Source organism: Nilaparvata lugens, chromosome 2, assembly GCF_014356525.2.
Source record: "Nilaparvata lugens isolate BPH chromosome 2, ASM1435652v1, whole genome shotgun sequence".
Lineage (NCBI taxonomy): Eukaryota > Metazoa > Arthropoda > Insecta > Hemiptera > Delphacidae > Nilaparvata > Nilaparvata lugens.
Window position 1 is genome coordinate 61018395 of NC_052505.1, and position 20557 is coordinate 61038951.

At 35.0% G+C, this 20557-nt stretch overlaps 3 protein-coding genes and 1 long non-coding RNA gene across 6 annotated transcripts in view; 2 read left to right on the top strand and 2 right to left on the bottom strand.

The window, feature by feature from the left end:
* LOC111043948 (fukutin-related protein) overlaps window positions 1–20557 on the bottom strand; it is a 248882-nt gene that overhangs the window by 109816 nt on the left and 118509 nt on the right. The window lies entirely within an intron of this gene.
* On the top strand, window positions 775–3661 carry LOC120350098. Of its 2 annotated transcripts, none has more exons than XR_005570604.1 (3): window positions 775–834; window positions 938–1012; window positions 2928–3661. It is a non-coding gene; the product is annotated as an uncharacterized LOC120350098 (long non-coding RNA). The 2 variants fall into 2 exon arrangements; XR_005570603.1 differs by having other exon boundaries at window positions 806–834; window positions 2944–3661.
* Window positions 5085–6760, top strand: LOC120350095. Its single transcript, XM_039422347.1, has 2 exons — window positions 5085–5206; window positions 6266–6760. Exons 1-2 carry the CDS (start codon window positions 5168–5170, stop codon window positions 6653–6655), a joined length of 429 nt encoding a protein of 142 aa, XP_039278281.1. The 5' UTR covers window positions 5085–5167; the 3' UTR covers window positions 6656–6760.
* LOC120350094 (protein ANTAGONIST OF LIKE HETEROCHROMATIN PROTEIN 1-like) lies at window positions 5198–7292 on the bottom strand. Its single transcript, XM_039422346.1, is given in 3 exon segments — window positions 5198–6190; window positions 6959–7089; window positions 7092–7292. Coding segments are annotated over 3 exon segments (1056 nt in total). The 5' UTR covers window positions 7201–7292; the 3' UTR covers window positions 5198–5374.

Genomic DNA, 20557 nt, shown 5'->3' on the forward strand with positions numbered 1-20557 from the left:
CACTTGTTGATATCGCACCCGGTGATAACAGAGCAGCTGTTTGCTAGAGACCTATAAAATCTTTCCATTAAGCGATTTTGCTTGCTATTCAAAATAATTTGTTATATAAGCGCCCCCGAATTTGAATTCAAAATATTTTGAGAATCAACAATGTTTTTAATACAAATTCTTCCTTTAACACATAAACATAACCTAAAATATCCCCCGAAAACAACTCACAGACTCTTTCTGCATATGCCCCATTTCTCATCAATACAGTAACAAGTTCCTTCTCATCAACATAAAAAATATCATAAATATAACTCTTAATTCCATTTCTCCATTCTCTAAAAATAATACAACATTTTCAAATCTGCTGCTCAGCAGTGATACCAACTTACTTTCCACATAACAACAACATTTGATTTTTATACAATAAATCTCTTTCTAAATACATTTGAGTAACATTTTTGGGCTCATACTTCATTTACAATTTTTAGGTCTCTTATTCTAATTATATTCTCTAGATACAGGTACAATTTTTTGTTTTGCTATATTCTTGGTTTTGGCTTCATATGGTAACTGGTTTTGCTTGAGGTTTTTTGGTAACAACATATGAATAATAATAATAATATAAAACATCTAAATGAATATATATACATTAATTGATACAATAAATAACATAAATAGTTTTGGGAACAATTTCTTTTTACAAACATATGTTTAAAGGGCTATATGCTTCTGATTTGGTTGGCATTGGCTAGTCTACAATTCCTAGATTTATACTTTCTACATCACAATTTGCTATCGATGCGATCCCAGTTAACCTAACTTCTGCAATTTTTCCATTTAAAGGTAATTATCTTATTTATTTCTAAATATCCTATTTTGTGGCCTTTTTTAAACGATGCATAGAGAGAAAACAAATAATTAAAAATTGTTCTTTGGTTTGTTGCAGGTATCTATTGCTTGAGCAAATTAAAAATCGAATTTGGGTGACATGAGGTGAAGATCCAATACCAAATTTATTTAGGTAGGTCAGTATTTTGTTGATAATATTGTTTTTATTCGTCTTCTTATCAAATTTACTTCAAATTCTATGATATGATTTGTAAAATTTTCTGGCTATCTGGTTTCTTCTTGTGTTTCTGCTTGTAGATATTGATGTAGGCGGCTAGGCTATCTACTATCGATTGGTGAGGCTGTCCTATTGATAATTTTTCCTACATAAATTTAAAGCCTCAGTATCTTATATGCTTCTTCAAATAACTCCTTGCTCCTTCAATAATAGTTTCTTTTAATTGATCCAAAGCTTTCCATTTATTTTCTTTCAATAGTATCCACATAGTTTCTTTATCAACAACCTTAATCATATCAGGAAACAATTTCATAAAACAAGATTTCTCATGGGCCATAAATTTCTTCAATAATATTATCCTCTTCATTATTTCAATAACATCACAATTTTTAACAAACATCACAGCCTTAATAACAAACAATTTCCCCATACAAGATTTCCAACAGTCAACAATTCCTTCAACAATAACACGGTCTTCATTATAACATCAATAGCATCACTTTTCATTATCATCACAGCCATAACAACAAGCATAAAACAGTAATTCAATACATTCATCTCTTTAATAATATAACCTCTCAACATATAGTAGTCAGGTACTTTTGCTTCCTTAATACAATTCCTTATTTCTCTTGAACTTATTAACCACTCTCTGTCCTTCATTAATCTCCATAAGTAATCCACATCATTATTGTCCAGGCATGAATCCATAGTAGTTTTCCTAGCAGTTCCGGTTTTATTCCATTTATTTGGTCCATTTTTTTGGTCCCAAAGATGAGCATAACCTTTAAAGTGTATGTGCCGTGGATGCATGCAGTCAATCCCCCGTCTTCCATCCTGGTGTCGGTTGTCCAGTGTCCTCCTCGGCTGCTTGAACCGGGCATGGGGACTGTATTTGCGTGCATGGTTCCTCCCTTGTCGCTTCCATCTCCAGGCCTTGCGGTGCATGCTCCTTTTGTCTGGTAGTCCGTCCTCCCAATCCTCCATCTTAGGGTCCTTGATGTGCCTCGGTGGGATCCATTGATGCGGGTGCATAGGTCCTGTGCGCGGATCTGGTACATTGTCCATCTACTCCGTATTCACCAGCTCCTTGATTGCATGATCCTGGTGGCTGTTGGTGTTCTCCGGCGGTGATGGATCTTCAGTGGGGAACAGGATACTCAATAGGGGTTGTTGTTTGCGGGGTGTTTTATGTGCATGGTGGGCTGCGGTTTTTGGTGGTGGTTTATCTTGTGTTGGTTTCTGTGTTTTTTGTTGGTTTGATTGGGTCGCATGCTCTATTGTATAATTTGTACTTATTTGTTGTGGTGGTGGTTTATAGTTCCTGTTGTAATTATTATTATGGGTATATCCGGCATTAGCATTCAACGGTCATGTTCATCATAAGAATTCTTTCGATTCACCGGTTGTGAATAATGGTTTGCCGAGTGGTTCTGAAAATTTCCATTATTTTTATTATTGCTCTGGTTATGTTCACCGCAACACTCAAAACGAGGCGCCATTTGGGAAGGATCATATGGCGGTGATTCATAGAACTGGCCGGCATACCCATTAGCATTTGAGTTATGTTGATTTTGAATGTATGACTGATCTGACCAGTGATTTGGTATTGCCATCACAGATTGTATATTGTATAAATGATTTAACAGATGTTTACAACCGGTTATTGGCTGTGTAGCCAATGCTGTTCTGACTCAGAGAGGTAGTTTTTTCAGGATTATGTTTGCTAAGGCAGAATCATTAATCGGATCATCCAACTGAGCATTTTTCAATTTAAGTGTGGTAACAAAATTGATATATGTGTCATCTGTCCTAGTATTGAATTCACAAGATATGATATTGGCCAGTGTATCCATTTGTCTATTTTTAGGCCAATATTGTTCCAGGAAAGCAGTACTGAATTTGTCTAACGTCCTGAATTTGTGATTATGGATCTGGAAAAACATCAGAGGTTCACCGCTCAACAAGCTGGTCAATTGCGGTCACCACATATTCCAATTTACATCCATTTCATTCAAAACAATCTGCCACTGACCTTGATTCCTTTTTACTCTCTACGTAATTCCAGAATTGTTTAATATTGGATTTAATGTTGCATTGTAATGAGTCTATGTACCTCTGATAAGCTATATTTATTCCTGATTTTATTGATGCTCTTAAATCTATGAATTTGATAAAGTAGTATCTGGAGAACGATTTTTTTATGTGCACACTTATTTTTAGATTTAATCATTTGAATTATATTCCTTGTATACCAAACTGGATACCTAGATTTGTATTTGGTAATTATTTGTTTTGATACCTAGTCTTTGTGCGACAACCTCTAATATTTTAATTCAACTAAGAGAGAGTTAGAATTCAAAACAAATAATTAATTTCAAAAAAGAATAAAACAATGGCAAGAATTTGAAAAGCAATTCATGATACCCAGTTCAAGAGTTGAATGAAACTGATGCAGTTGAAACTGTTTTAAGGATGCAGTTTTGCCATTGTAATTGAGAACTTATAATTATTATATAATTATAATATATTAGGAATTAAAATCATATAGTTATTTTTAAAGAACTTGCTGCTGACGATCTATTTTAAATTTGCAGTTTAACTCTAGTTTCATTTTGTAGGGTTGCTTGTCTTGAATTTTTAGCAAATAAATTGAACAAAATACCTTAGTCTGAATATAATTATAAAACATGTATATTTTGTACAGCATATAAGATGTCTGTTAATAGTTTGAACAGATAATTAGTAGTTTTTGTTTTCAAAATTATTGTATGATAATAATCAGATAAACTATTAGTAACTGTCTCTTTTTGTTATCTTAGCACACTCCACAGTTTCAGGTCTCAACATAGAAAGATAAGATCTATCTAATTCACAAACTCTACAGAAAAGTTTTCTATCTGATGCTGACGTCACAATGGGGCGATATGGCTGTAGATGTTGGCTTCATCGACTTTCAGTATGAATATACAATGGGGCGTGTCTATTCTATAACTGGTCTAAGGTTTCAGCCAAGGTTGTATTACCCTTTTAATGTCGTTCAGCAAGTTTTCCCGAGGATGAGACCTAGTGCAATCGAATTTTTATATCATAAACCTACTATGTTCCAAACTCCGTGGAAATCGTTAGAGCCATTTTTGAGATCCATTGAACATAAATAACCAGATAACCAGATATGAAAATATAAACAGATATACAGAAATTGCTCACTTAATATAATGGGATAAGATTTTGAAATGTCCAAGTATCTTCAGAAATAAATAGTTAGTCCAGGCATAAATGTACTTCCATGGTCATTTTTTGTAACAAACGTAGAAGATGTCTCAATTGCTTTGTTAAGAATTTGTGTAGGGGTGAGGATTTTTAATATGTTTACACCTTAGAAGAGCTGAGGGGTCAAAAATGAGTTCCAAACCTTTCTTTCTGTACCTTTTTTGAGCATTCGTTGCCTGGACTACTTGTAGAATCTCGCCTCTCCCTGCTAGAAGCGGGGTTTACATTGGTCAAGTTACTTGAATCAAGTTTACTGAAGTCAAGTAACTTGAACAGTGTAAACGCTTCTTCAAGTGATTTTTACCTCGTTCAAGTAGTGCTTGACTCCTAGATTCAAGTGTCAAGTAAAAGTTGAACATGTTTGATTTTTGGAGTCAAGTTGGCTGCACTTGAAACAAGTAGGAAGGTCTCTTGACCAGTGTAAACACACATTCAAGTTCACTTGCTTCAAGGATTAACCTAAAAATCTAGTGTCACGTTGAGTGGTGTTGTTTTGTTATTGTTAATGTTAAAAGCATCTTTCTAAAAATGAGTTCAAAAAGTGCTAAGTGGACAAGTGATCAAATTATTGAATTCCTGGAGGTGTATGGAAACTATCCTGTACTGTGGAACTCGGGTTTGAGGAATTTAAGAGATGCCGGATTTAAAGGTTTGGTAGACCAATTGAAAACCAATTTTCCCGACATCACCTTGGATGTGGTAAGAGCCAAAATAAAACTAATCAAAACCATTGTCAGCCAAGAATGCATTAAAATTGCGAAATCCAAAAAATCTGGTTCAGCTGCAGATGAACTGTACGAACCTAAACTTAGCTGGTTCCATGCTGCAAAGTTTTTAATGGGTCGTTCGTCCAGCAGACCTTCTACTTCAACTCTGGTAAGTAAAAACTACATTTCTTTATGTCTACACATAATTTATTAATAAAATGCTTTTATATACTATGAGTTACATATTTACATACAAATATTGCAGTAATAGTATTTTAACTGAGTACCTTCAGCATACAACATACAGGAAAGGCTAACATATTACATTTGTACAAAGTTAAAGGCTGTTCGATGGTTGATCAGCACCAATCCACTTCCATTGCCACGGTAGTGACCCTTGTTTTGAACAGAAGAAATTTTCATACTGCTCTCTAAACTTTTTGAGCTCTTGTTTGTAAGCATTTGTCGAAGTCAGTTTCGATTTCCTCAACAGACATGATGTATTGAGAGTGGTGCGCCATGTGCCTGGTATGATTGTGCATGTTGTCATGTCTTCCACATCTACAGATGAAGGATGAAGGTAATATTTCCCTGATGATTTGCGTAGCCAGTTGTGAAGTGCACAACAAGTTTTGACAACCAAATCTACAGTTTGAGGAATCAATGCAATAGGCTGTTTGAATACTCTAAATCTAGCAACTAAAATGCCGAAAGCATTTTCCGAAACTCTACAAGCTCTAGAAAGTCGATAATTGAATATTCTTTCTGAAATTGTTAAGTTACGTTTGCTGAAAGGTTTCAGTATGTCCTTTCTTAGAGGAAATGCATCATCTGCAACAACAACCGCATTCTGTGGTAAATTAATGGTGTTACGTTCCATTGCAATGTTCAATGTTGATGCTTGAAAAACTGCACCATCATTTGACTTTCCATTAGCACCGACATCTATGTATGAGAAATTGTATTCGGCATCAACTAATGCGAACAGTATGATGCTGAATGTACCCTTGTAATTGTAGTAAATCGAACCGCTCTCAGCAGGGCACTTAATTTGGACATGTTTCCCATCAATTGCTCCTATGCAATTGGGAAAGTTCCACTGCACTTCAAATTTGCGTTGCACCAACTCCCACTCTTCCTTTGTACTTGGCACCTGAAAAAAATGTATTGCCTCAATTTTTTTCAGGATATTTGTATTATTTTGTACAGTTATTCTGTTTCATTTCAGGATAAGGAATTCCAAATTCTGCCCACACTTACTGACGCATCTGGGACTGACAATATAGAGGATGTGGATTCTCCAAGTTCTCCAATTGTTCAACCACAACAAAAAATAACTAAATCTCAAACACCTGGAATGCATCCTCCACGCTCCAAAAAGCAAAAAATATCCGAAATACGTGCTGTTGAACACATAGTTGATAAACTACATGTAATATCGCAAAACGTTAAGCCAGCTGGCAAAAATGGTTCTGTTAGACACACTAGTGATGAACTGTCTCATTTTGGAGAGTACGTTTCAGCACAATTGGGGCAATTAAACCCAATCGATTCTCTTAAGGCTCAAAAAGCTATCCAAGACATTCTTATAACTGCAAGAATGGAATCATTGAATTGAAACATGCAAATTCACAGATATTATTCACCATCACCAACCATAGCTACCTCTGTATCTGGATCTGACAGAACTGATGTGGAAGATATTCATCACCAAGAAAATTCAAACGACTTACTTTCTACTGCTTTGCAAACCAGTTTCTTACTAGAAACCGACAAAGAAAAAAATGATTCCGAAAATGTTATGGTTATGGAAGAAATTGTTGTTGACAACAATTGTGATTATGAAAGCATTTAAAAATTAATTGACATCCTACTTGTAACAGTAAACATAATTATAAAATATAATGTGTTTTTAGTTTACCTTAATATATTCTTCAAGTACTTCGTAAACCGCTGCCAAAACTTCAGGTAGGAATTTGCTGATTGTACTTTTTGGCACTCTGTATAGATACTGCAAAGAAGTGAAACTGTCACCAGTAGCTAAATACCTTAAGTTATTTCAAGTCTTGTTTTTGCCGGTATTGCTAGCCTCAACATTGTATCCTTTTTTGTAATCTTCTTTTCAACCAAAGACAAAAGTTCATCAAACTTTTGTGGTGTCATTCTTAGGTGGTTTCTGTATGAATCCACGTCCTCTACAGCTAATTCTCTGAGTAAGCTGTTTGAGGCTCCAAGTACTGATCTATGACTAATCCAACTCCGTACCTACCCATAATCTTCCTCTTCTTCTTTTAATTTTTCTTAATGCATTTTCTGTAATATTACTTACTAATGGTACTACCAGTGCAACGACTTGACGGAGAGCATCAGCTACATCATCAGGAGTGACGGCCATTTTCACTGCAGACAACAACAATTATTACACAAAATTATTAGGAATGTCACCAATCCCTCCACTTGAATTCAAGTTTGCAAAAATCGTTCATATAGTGTAAACACCAAAATTGATTCAAGTTGACTTGAATCAAGTTAACTTGATTCAAGTAACTTGACCAATGTAAACGAGGCTTCTCATATGGCATGGGGAGCAGCCTACTGCACCCATCTAAGAAGACTAGAAGTTAAGTATTAAAAAAGCAATCTTTAAAGCTGGCTTCCGTAGATGTTGAAGATATCCCTCATCTTTATTATTTCAGGAAAATAGAATTTTACCCCTGAAAAATTATGAATAAATGATAATATACTCATTTATGCTTATAAACATTTTGTTTCAATTTTCACAACAACTTTACATTCTCATAACACGAGATAATATGCAGCTACATTTGGAATCAGAAAAGTCCAGCTGACGAAATCCTTCTCAACAACAAATTGTTTTTTCTCAGCCCAGGTAATTATTTATTGTGATTTATTACAAAGAGATTTTTTCAGAAGATATATTCTTCCAGCTGAGAAAAAGAATTTAGAAAAATTCTCTCTTGAAAATATTTATCACTAGCCGTCAGGCTCGCTTCGCTCGCCATATCCATGTAGCCAGGGGGCTCCGCCCCCTGGACCCCCGACTGGATCATCCAAGAATGAGATCAGCAGGCTCACTTTGCTCGCCTGCATTTTTCATTTTTATCATGTGTTAGGACGATCCAGTCGGGGGTCCAGACTGAACGGATATGGCGAACGAAGCGAGCCTGACAGCTAGTAATATAATATTCCCAGGAATAGCTCTGATTGAAGTAGCAGTGCCCAATCAATTTTTCCGAGATAAATGCATTTCAATCTTCAACTTGGCGCTAACCTAACAAAGTCAACTCAACTTAATGCCAACCTGACAAAATTATTAATTTAGTTACCAGTTAACAACTGTTTCGAAGAGGTACTCGATCTCTCTAGATTATAGTTCTATATTAACATAATATGGTATGGCCTTTTTTCAATTATAATTAAGAGAATAAGAAGAATATACATGCTAAAAGACGAGCTTTAAACCCTTAAAAAACACCCTTAGAGTTAAAATATTGCTAAAAGATTTCTTAGTGCGCCTCTAAAGGAAACTTTTAATATGTACAATCTTCTTCTTCTTTATGTGCCGTCTCCTTTAAGAAGGTTGGCTATCAACATGGCAATTTTGATTTTTGAGGCAACCGCCCTGAAAAGATCAATGGAACTACTGTTGTACCACTGTCTCAAGTTATTTAACCAGGAGATCCGTCTTCTTCCTATACTTCTTTTGCCTTGTATCTTTCCTTGTATGATGTTTTGCAAAAGTGTATATCTCTCTCCTCTCATTACATGACCCAGGTATTGCAGTTTCCTGATTTTGATGGTGATCATGATTTCTCTGTCCTTTCCCATTCTTCTTAATACTTCCTTGTTGGTTGTTCTGCTAGTCCAGCTTATTCTGAGAATTCTTCTATAAGCCCACATCTCAAATGCTTCTAGCCGGTCGGTGTCGTTCTTTTTAAGAGTCCAGGCTTCCATTCCATATAATAGAACTGGAAATACTTAGCCTTTAAGCATTCTTAATTTGAGATGCAGGCTAAGATCAGTACTACTCAGTACACTCCTCATTTTATTAAAAGTAGCTCTAGCCTGTCCAATTCTTGATTTTATTTCTTCGGAGTAGTCATTGTTGTCAGTGACAATTGTTCCCAAGTATTTATATTTGCAGACCTTCTCCACTAGCTCGCCTCCAATCCATAGTGTTTCTGGTTGTTGTCGGTGTTTCGTTATTGTCATAAATTTGGTCTTTTTGGTGTTCAGTGTTAGCCCTCTCTCCTCGCTGGTCTTTACTACTTGATCCAGTAGACCTTGTAGTTCTTCTAAGGTTTCCGCTATTAGTATCGTATCGTCTGCGTATCTTATGTTATTAATGATCTTCCCATTTACCTTCACTCCTGTTGTATTTTGACCTTCCAGTGCTTCTTGTATTATGTCTTCTGAGTACAGATTGAACAGTAAGGGTGAGAGCACACATCCTTGCCTTACTCCACGTTTTATATCTATCTCCTCGGAAAGTTCATTATCAACTAAAACTTTGGTGGTCTGATTAAAATAGAGGTATGTTATTATTCTGATATCGTTCTTGTCCATGTTCTTATCCTTCATCAGCTTTATGAGATGGTTATGGCGAGCTTTGTCGAAGGCTTTGTTATAATCAAGAAAGGCCACATATACTGGTTGGTTGACGTCCATGAGTCTTTGAGTCAAAACGTTAAATGCAAACAGCGCCTCTCTTGTACCCAATGCGTTTCTGAAGCCAAATTGGGTTTCACTGAGATCTTGCTCGATTTTTCTGAATATTCTCCGGTGAATGATCCTCAGGAATATCTTAAGGGTATGACTCATCAGACTAATCATCCGGTGGTCTTTGCATTCCTTAGCATTTGCTTTTTTTGGCAGTGTGATGAAGGTTGATTTGAGCCACTCTCTAGGGATAACTCCAGTGTTATATACAGTGTTGTACAGGTCCACCAACACCCCAATCTGATCTTCTCCAATTAACTTTATAATCTCTGTTGGCATTTCGTCAGGCCCTGGAGCTTTATTGCCCTTAGCTGTCCTAATTGCATGCATGACTTCCTCTTTTGTTATATTTGGACCTTGTTCCATATCTGTGTCCTCCTCTATCATTTCCTGCTGTCTCTCATCTTCAAACAACTCCTGGATGTACTCTCTCCACCTGTCCAGTTTTCCCTTTGTGTCTGGAATTATTTTGCCGTTTTTGTCGAGCAGAATGTTGCTTCTGTTTGACCTTTTAATACCAGCCATTTCTTTAATTTTTTTATGAAGGTTGAAGTCATCATTTATTGCATGGAGATCTTCTATTTCCATGCATTTTCCTTCGTACCATCTTTCTTTGGTCTGTCTTATTTTCCTTCTTATTTCCTTCTGTATGGTCTTATATGAGTTGTCATCTCTGTTCTTATATGATCTTCTGATCTCCATTAGTTCTTGTATTTCTTCAGTCATCCATGATTTCCTCTTGTTTGGATCCTTGGTTGTTACTAGTAGATTTGTTGCTGGGGCCATAATTGCATTTCTGATTGTTTCCCATTTTATATTTACATCGCAGCTTGGGGTAAAATCAATTTTGCTAACTCCTTCATTTATTACATCTTGAAGTTGTTGTTTAATTATTGGGTTTTTCAACTGTGAAACTGGAAGGGGCCTTTTGCTATCTCTGGCTGCTTGTTTCTTGAGATGGGTCTCCATTTTTACTATCACTGGATTGTGGTCTGATCCTACGTCTGTACCCGGGTATGCTTTGGCTAATTTGACAGCATTCCGATATCGTTTGTTTATTAATACATAATCTATCTGATTTCTTATAATATTTTGATCTTTATCTGCTGGCGATTTCCATGTATATAATCGTCTTTCATGCAGCTTGTAGAAGGTGTTTGTAATTGCCATATCGTGGTCCTGGCAGAACTCTATCAGTTTATCTCCTCTTTCATTCCTTATTCCCAGTCCAAAATCCCCAACAATATCCTCCATTTTACCTTTTCCTATCTTTGCATTGAAGTCCCCCATAACGATTGTGATATCTCGACTCTTAGTGATATCTAGAGCCTGTTGAACGTCACCATAAAACTGATCTATTTCTTCTTCACTTTTGTCAGCCGTGGGGGCATATACTTGAATAATGTTGAGGATTCTTTCCGAAGTTTTCATTCTTATCATAATCACCCTGTCCGAGATAGGTGTGAAGCCAGTTACTGAATGTCTGCAGTCCCTGTATACCACTATAGCTACTCCATTTCTGTGTTGTTGTTCGTTATTACCTGAATAGTATATTTTTGCTTTATCAATAAGCATTTCACCTGAGTCTGGCCATCTGGTTTCACTTAGTCCCATTATGTTTACTTCAAGGCGTTGCATTTCTTGGATGACATTGTGAATTTTTCCTGCCTCATACAAGGATCTAACGTTCCATGTGCCGATCTTGACCAGTTTCTTCTTTCTTGCTTCTTTCAGAACGGTCCCCCCCGGAGATCCGATTGGGGGACTTGAAACTCCGGAATATTTAGTTTTGAAATCAGCCAAAATATGTACAATATCCCAATATAAATCAATATCTTTATATTTTCTGTTAATTGTTCGTTCTCTTGCGTTTTTAGAAACCAGGTCCTCTATTGAACTTAGGCCTCTCTCAGGGCCTCTCCACCTATCTCTATCTTTCGCGCGCATTGTCCATTCATCACCTGCCACCTTCACAATGTCATCCTTCTACCGAAATCGTTGCCTTCCAATTTTCCTTTTCCTCCAGCTTGGCTTCTACACGGTTAGAGTCTTCGTCCATCTGCTATCTTCCAATTAGCAATATGTCCGGCCCCCTTCGACTTAAGGTTCTTAACTGTCCTCAGCAAATCTTCCACTTTTGTTTTTCCTTTTATGGATGTGTTTCTAATTCTATCCAATCTTCTGATGTTCAATACACTCCTCTCCATCGCCATTTGAGTTGATTCCATTTTTCTTAATACTCCTTTCTTCAAAGCCCAGGTTTGGCATCCATAAACAAGCGCGGGAAAGACACAGGATTTCAATATCTTTATATTCTTCCCAATATTGATCTCTTTATTCTTGAGTATACATTTTAATGACCAGAACTTACTCCATGCAATACCACACCTACGTTTCACTTCTTTATCCGTTCTGCCTGTAAACGTAATGAGTTGACCCAGATAAGGTGTGTGTCTCACGTGCCCTTCCGGGAACAAATTAGATGGTCTGACTTGCAACGATTGCTTATCAGATGAGTTTGTCACTTTCAATATTTTTAGACTTATTTTTTGGCCCTTTTTACACAGAGTTATTTCTAACATTCATATTTTCATTCTTAAAATTGCTACTTATTTGTTGAATTGAAACTTCTACTTAGGTACCCTTTTTTTGTGAGTCTCTTTCTTTTTTTACCACAACATTGGAAAGCCTGTTGTGCAACAATTTTGCCACTTCAAGAATTTGAAGTCACATTTGGTAATTCTGTATATGAATAATTTTAGGAATTTACAACGTTTTGATACTAATCATCAATCATTTCTAATCAGACAGTACAGCTGTCTTTTGCTCTGTTCTGCACATTAGCCAAGTTGCTTCTGGTGCCCTCTCACGTCATACTAAGTATTGTTATGATCTGTTGAGATTTAATTTGAATTTATTGATGATCCATGGTTGATTCTAATCATCAATACTGTATAATATTTCTAGCCTTTTTGTCACTCATTTTTTCACTCATATTTTCCTTATCTTAAGAATCAGTGAAAGTGAATTCACAGACAATTGCTTATCCATTGAATATAAATATTGAGTTTCTAAATATTTTATCTCAGGACTATTGAATTGCTCAAATCAGCTATTGAAAATAAACCAAAAATATCAAGTTTACATCTATCTATATTCAAATTACATATTATATTTTATATTGACAGCTATATCTATAATCAATATATATTGTATTCTATACAAACCTATATTCAAATATTCGTAAATGTTTTGTAATATCTATTGATTTATTGACACTATTGAATTTCTGCAGTTATTGTTGTACTAGGTTTTATATCTCCATCATTAGTAAAGAAAGCTCTTTGTTCGTTTGTGAAGTATTCTAAGCCTATGACAAAATGGCAAAATAAATTCAGTCATTGCTTCTGTACAACTTTGTCTTTATTTAGAAAAATCATTATCACAGGTATCAAACTTAGAACTATTTCATTTTCAGGTTTACAATTACAATTCTTTTCAAACATTCTAGCTTCCAGAGTCAATTACGATTTAAATAACGGTCGTAATTTCAATTTGGCACTTTGTTGGGTCTGTGGTGTAAGAACTAGACAAGTTTCAGTTCACACCAATCAGTCCGCTCAAGTTAGGTTGGCTTTACGACCCAACCTGCCACGAGACTCATCACTGTATTTATTTGCACCTAGATAGTTCATCCAAATACCAGACAATGGCTAACAAACATGTTATAATAATGCTGGTCTGTGATTGGCTCTCAGCTGACAGTTGAGGTAGATTGACCACTTTCGGTTCAAATTTTCTCTTGCTGCTCTACTATTGGCTGGATTCATTCAACAGCCGCCATTTGGTTCAAATCAAAGGTGACTTATTCAAACGATCATACCTGTACTCCAGCTTCAAACACTTGATTCTTTGTATGAATCTGCTGGGTTTTCTTATCTCTTCTTCACATTATACTCAAAGGATCATGAAGAAGCAAAGTCTTTGCTTTTTAAATATGTTTAGAATCAATTTATGATTAAAAAAAATGTGTTATAAGCATAGGCTACTATTTAAGTATACTCAGGTATGAGTATAATGCGAGATTGGTGATGGTGTAACAGCTGAGTCTCGTTTCTTCTTAAGATGAAAGTAAAACATGAAATAGTGAAATAATACATTAGATTGAAGAGGATTTTATGCTCTAAAAACCTGCGATAAGCATTGTTGGAGAGTTATAGGCCCGCCGCAAAGTAGACCCACGCTAATCCACGAAAAGCAACCTACGCCGTGAGATGTTTTGTAAACCATTGCTGGGCTTCTCCAGATATCTTTTTAATACATGCAATGAATAATCCACTTGTCAGCTGATTGATTATGAATAATTCTATAGGAACTGTATACAAAACATCCCACGGCGTGGATTGCTTCTCGTGGATTGGCGTGGGCCGGCCATACTTTACGACGTGGGCGTCTACTTTGCGGCGGGCCATAGGGTAAGCCTAGAAAGAGCGAAAAATTGGATGAAAACCTGTTATTAACTTCCTTTCCTTCAAGAGCGAATTAACAAAGTCTTAACAGAACTGCAAAGTTAAAAATTGTGTTTAAAACATTCCCTCCAAATTTATTTGTCAATTGGTCTATTGTTGCAAGACTGAAGATTTCACACTCAATACTAAAGCTGTTGCAACAGTTGTAGGAAAATGCGTAAAAGTGTGAAATTATACATCAAATTGGAGAGAATTCAATGCCCTATGAGCTCATAATAAGAATGGATTTTCCCCATCGATTTTTAAGAAGTTATGAGAGCAAAAATAGAAAAAAATTGAAGACAAACGTGATTTTTTTCAAAAATGTTAGACCTTTAAGAGGAAGTTGTGAGATGAATATTGTATTGAATTATGTAAGCTTTAAATGCGTAAAAGTGTGAAATTATACATCAAATTGTAGAGAATTCAATGCCCTATGAGCTCATAATAAGCATGGTTTTTCCCATCGATTTTTAAGAAGTTATAAGAGCAAAAATTGGAAACAAACGTGTTTTTTTTTTCAAAAATGTCACACCTTCAAGAGGGGATATTTCGAAAACTAGAGAAGGTCTAGGGAAAGTTGTGAGATGAATATTGTAGTGAACTATGTAAGCTTCAAATTTGTTATATGAAAGTCAAGTCCTTAAGATACATATTTTTCGATTTTTATTCGAGTAACCAAAATATGGTACCTTTGAACTACCCCCACTCCCTTAGCACTGTACCTTCTTACACCCCTAAACAGAACTGCGAAATCAGAAATTATCTTCCCAAAATTTCCCTCTATACCCTCTTTTGAGCATTCATTGCCTGGGCTAATTGTAGAACCAGGAGGTAACTTTTCCCTTTCCAAGTTCAGCTGACCTGAAGACATCATCCCAGCTGGTTCCCCGGAATAATACTGCTGTGTCATCGGCAAAGGCAATAATCTTGCCACCGACTTCCATTGAGCACAGCTCGTTGGCAAAGATGAGGTAGAGTTTATTGGTCCAAGAATTGTTCCTTGCGGTACTCCAAAGCTAACTATAGTTTGTGTAAAAAAAGTTGAGACTTGGCCCTCCATCCGAAGAAATTACAGGGTTGCCAAATCGTGACAAATTGCAACTTTCTCAAATTTCCAATTCAACGTCAGAATTGGATGTAGAATATCATCCCCGATATCCTAGTAGTACTAAAAAAGCTTTAGGGTTGAAGGATTAAAAGGAAATTCAACTTTCATGATATAATTGGAATACTACAGATTTGTAATGAAGCAACAATTGAAACTAGTTTCTCTATATATAAATACGTTTTGACGAATAATAATCTTATAAAATATGATTAATGAGTTAACTGGGAAAGTTACTATGTTAGAAGAATAAAAATTTGTTTTTAATCAATACATTTATTTTACAAAAGTTATCAACACAGAGTAATTCACATTCAACAATTTACATAATATTTGCAGACAAGAGAGCAAGTTATCACATTAATAATTATTATTGGTGGATATGAGAAAAGTTTAACAGATTAACAATAAGTAGACCAACTGCTGATTCACATGGATAGATATGATAAAAATAATGATGTCAAACACAAAATAGGAAACCTCTCAATTGATGTTCATTCTACTACCATACATTACACAAGTTGTCTTGTAAATCTCATAAATATCTTATGAATAAATAATAGTTTTAGAAAAAATTGTTACTATTCACTATTGTTTAAATTGTTACAATTAAACAGATAATCTTTCAAAGACCAATATTATTTGATAATAAATTAAAGTCTAATGATTCTGATAATTATTATTATAGCCTATATATTGAATAATTGAAATTCAAAGTACTTTCTGCTACAACAACTGTGACTTTATAATAATATAAATAAAAAACCAACCTTATTAGCAGTGTCAAAAATATCAAAATAATAATTAGAATTGATTACAATGTCAGAAATTCTAAGATTGGATATTTTATATAGAAAGAATATTGAAGCATGATTTAAATTAAAAAAAAATGGAAATAAAAATTTATTTGATATAAGTTGGATAAGGACAGCTAGAATCTGCAGCTCAGAAACATCCAGTACTGATAAAAGTTGATGTCATTGAACAATAAATTAATGTCATATTATCACAGGAGAATATCAGACAAAATATTGTAATATATTATTGGTTCTATGAAACAATATAATCACAGGAAAATATCAAACAAAATAGGTATTGCAATTTCTTATTAATTATTAGTTCCATACAAGAGAGAAATAATATATTGATTTGATTCTTAGGAAATTGATGATCATGAATAAAAGCAATGATCCCTGAGCACAATGCTAAGATATATGTGATAATATAGTTTAACAGTAATTTAATAGTAATCTCAAAATTGCCGAGACATTTTTACTAATGAATTTTACAGTAATACATTTTTACAGTAATTTGAAAGTTTAAGGCTGATTTATTCACTTTCTTAAATAATTATGATAATAGGCCATATACATGAATGAAAATTTATCAATTATGGCTTGAGTGATTTAAAGACAACATTTATTGATCTATTTTGTATCATTTCCGCAGTAGGCCTACTACATGAATCAAGTTACTCTATATGGGATGATTATCCTGATAGTCCATGTAAATATTCATCAAATTATATACTGTGATTCTTATTTATTATGAATATAATATAGAACCAAATAGGAAGTACAGTAATGTAGGATCAAATATTCATGAATCCATGAATGTTTTACATATATTGTGACATTTTTTACGAAAATCATGATAATAAGAGAAATATGTTCAAGATATGCAACTATGAATTTTAATTTTGGGAGTTTCTGAATTGAAAATTATTTTATAGAACATTTAGCCAATTAAACTATGTGTAATTAATATTATTTATTCAAGTATTGTTGAATATTGAATGTAGTTAAATTTTTGAGGTTTTTTGATGGTAGCCTATATTTTGCATGTGCTTTTCAATTGAATAGAATTGCAGCAATTGGATATGTCACATTTTAAATTACTCATTGTTATAATATAATTAATATCAATAGAAAAGGAAATGATAGATTTTATCACATCTCTAAAACCAATGAGTCACAATAACGTTGATGATGATGGTAATGAAAATGATAAAAATACTAATGGGAATATGCCTATCATTCTCACAGTTTGGAATGAAAGGCCTCATTGACTACCTCAGTTACAGTTTCATTGACCTACCATTCCCTCTGATTAGAGCTCTTGTGACTTAACTTTGTGAACTAGGCAAATTCAGTTTGAAGAATCGTCTAATGAAGGCCTAGTTTTACAAAGTGTAACAATTTTTACAAAGTGGTATAAACTATTACACTACATCGATTCTTTACTGCAATAGATAAATTCAATATGTTGTAGCTGGATATTTCAAATGAAAAATGGTACAACTATTCATGAGAGGGCACCACATCAATAATTTATTCAATAAGAGTTGCATAGCCTGATTAAAGAAGCTATGCTCTACAAGAAAAATAAATCCTAATCCACAACGTTTTACAGATATAATTTTCTAACTATCTAGAATTTTCAACATCATAACTTTAAAGTGTGCATTTCCATAAGATTTCAATTGAAGGCAAGACAAGATGTTAGTTGCCTCCATAGCTTATTCAATAAAAAAATAGATTCTACTTATTCCTTTTCAAATTTCAATATTTATATATCTACCATACCACGTCAATCCTCTTTTTCTTTTCTCATGTCCCATTCCAGAACGTGAGTCACTGTAGGGGAGATTAGGATGAAGTGATCACTCATAGTTATTTTCAAGGTATTAGACCTAGTGGAAGCCAAGTAAACAAGACTGTAGGACGTCAACATTGTTGTGAAAAAGTGAAAGTTAGGAATTTTTGTTTATCAACATTTTATGACAAATATTAGTTTTTGGTAGTTGTGCTCTATATTTTATTTTTTGTATTCTCATTTTGTTATTTTTCTGAAGCTGCTCACGTACCATAAACTGGAGTGAATTCGGAATGCTGGGGTGAATTTGGGCAAAGAGAGTCTTGTACTTCAAATTCAAATTTTGCACCATCCAACACACCAACTAACCTCAGCGAGTGCTTTGTCAGAAGGCGGTGGAGAGGTGTTTTTGTGTTTGCTAGTGTAAATAAACGTAAGTAATCATTATAAACTGTAAAGTTTAAAGGTTGAAATGTTGAATTTTCGTTTTGTGCTTGAAAACATCTTGATATCTCTAAACATATGGATGATAAGGACAAGATGATTTTTTTAATTTGTTGGGTTGTGTCAAGTTGCTGGGCCATCAGGCTACCAAAGGCCTCGATGAAAAGAGCTGTAGAAGAGGTTATAAAAGGTCAGCTCTCCATGAGAGATGCAACAGAGAATTGGGGAGTTCAGAGATCAACATTAAATTAGGGATCACGTCAAAAGGAGGCTGTCTGTGTTCACTGTTGTAGTAAAACCTGGAGAACAGCCAGTGTTGCAGCAGGACAAAGAAAATACTTTGACTGAGGGACTTCTCATGTGCACTGATTGGGGTTACTCATTGCACGCATCAGATGTCAACGATGTTGTGCAATCCTATCTGAACCGTGAAGGAAGAGTTGTTAAGTGCTTTAAAGACAATCGACCAGAGGAAGACTGGATATGGAATTACTTGAAGAGGTACCCCAATTTAACAAATAGATTGAATAAGAATATAGAACGGTCAAGGGCAGCTATAGATGCACCAATGATGAACAGTTTTTTTTTTTGAAAACCTTGAAAACACGTAGGAAGTAGGAGTTTCAACGAAAAATTTCATAAATTTTGATGAGACTAATTTCTCTGATGATCTGGGATCCAAGAAAGTCCTAGTTCGTCAAGGATGTCACCAAGCTAAAAAGATTATAGATCACTCCAAATGATCCATTAGTGTGATGAGGGCCATTAGTGTGATCTGGGAACGGCGATCTACTGCCCCTATTCATCATATTATATGCATATCCTAGTATTTGTATCCCACCTGGTGCGAAATTCTAGAAGGCTGGAAACAGGAACAGAGGAGTTGTTCAAAAAGCCGTGAGAAGAATATTGGCTTATACATGTACGGGATGCGAAATAATACATTTCTCAACTACTGAACTGATTAACTTGAAATTTCGCATAAATATTCTTAATTCACTGAGGATGGTTATTTTCAGTTTTCAGTATGTCAAGTTCATCAAGTTCTCAATTTTCCAGGCTTCAAATTTGTTATACTTTGCTCAACATTTTTTAGATAGGTCTTATTCTTCTTCTATATCTATACTGATGTTGATGAGAGCACTCCAGTGTGCTACTACATCGTTGTATTGTAATATCCATGCTCGCTTACTTTGTCTGTTGGCAATGGTTGCGGCAGTTGTAATGACGTTGCTATTATTATTAGTTTACTAATTTTGAATTTCAATTCTGAATAATTCACCTATACGAATTGAACTATACAGTTCAATGGATTCACATACGTCTACATCTACTACAGAGTTGGAGAGAATCATAGAAATAGTTTCATATATTTCTATTCCACAGATAATATGACCAAGATAAATTGATGTTTCTCTAGAAAATTCAAATACAAAAACCCTCCTTCCTGGAAATATGAGTTACCTGCTCTATTATTTAGGTAAACAATGCTTCTGCATCGTCAGACCAGACACAACACTTGCTAACTCTTCAGTCTCTCGGTGTGATTGCTTAGTCAACGTGTCTCCTTGTCTCTTGCAAACCACTTCTCGAGCTAATCGCTGTTTTCAAAATTACAAAATTAACCGAAGAAGTAGGAAGTAGTGGCCAAGAATTTTTTTCCACCTCCTGGATTGTTGTGTGGTCAATGCATTTATCATGCACAAAGAAATTAATATGGAACAGTTGACACACAAAGACTTCAGACGTAGTGTTTACACAGACATGCTTTCTAAATGCATTGTGGAGAAAATATCTCCAACCCAGAAGAAAAGGAAAATATCTGATGTGAAGGGACACAAACCCCATGTTGCGGACTGCATAAGATTGGAAGGAAGCAAGCACAAGCCTGTAAAATCAACATCAAGAAGATGTGCAGTGTGCAGCACTAAAGCAGTTGTTGTTCGTAGCGTCTGGTCCTGTTCTATTTGTGGAGTGGCACTCTGTCTACGCGGAGAGAAGACATGCTTCAATGACTTCCACAAATAATTGAAAATTCAAATATAGACACCCATAGTTTTTCGCCACACTTGGATGTAATGAGCTGGTTTACGTGCGTCATATGGAGGCCGAAAGTGATTGTTTT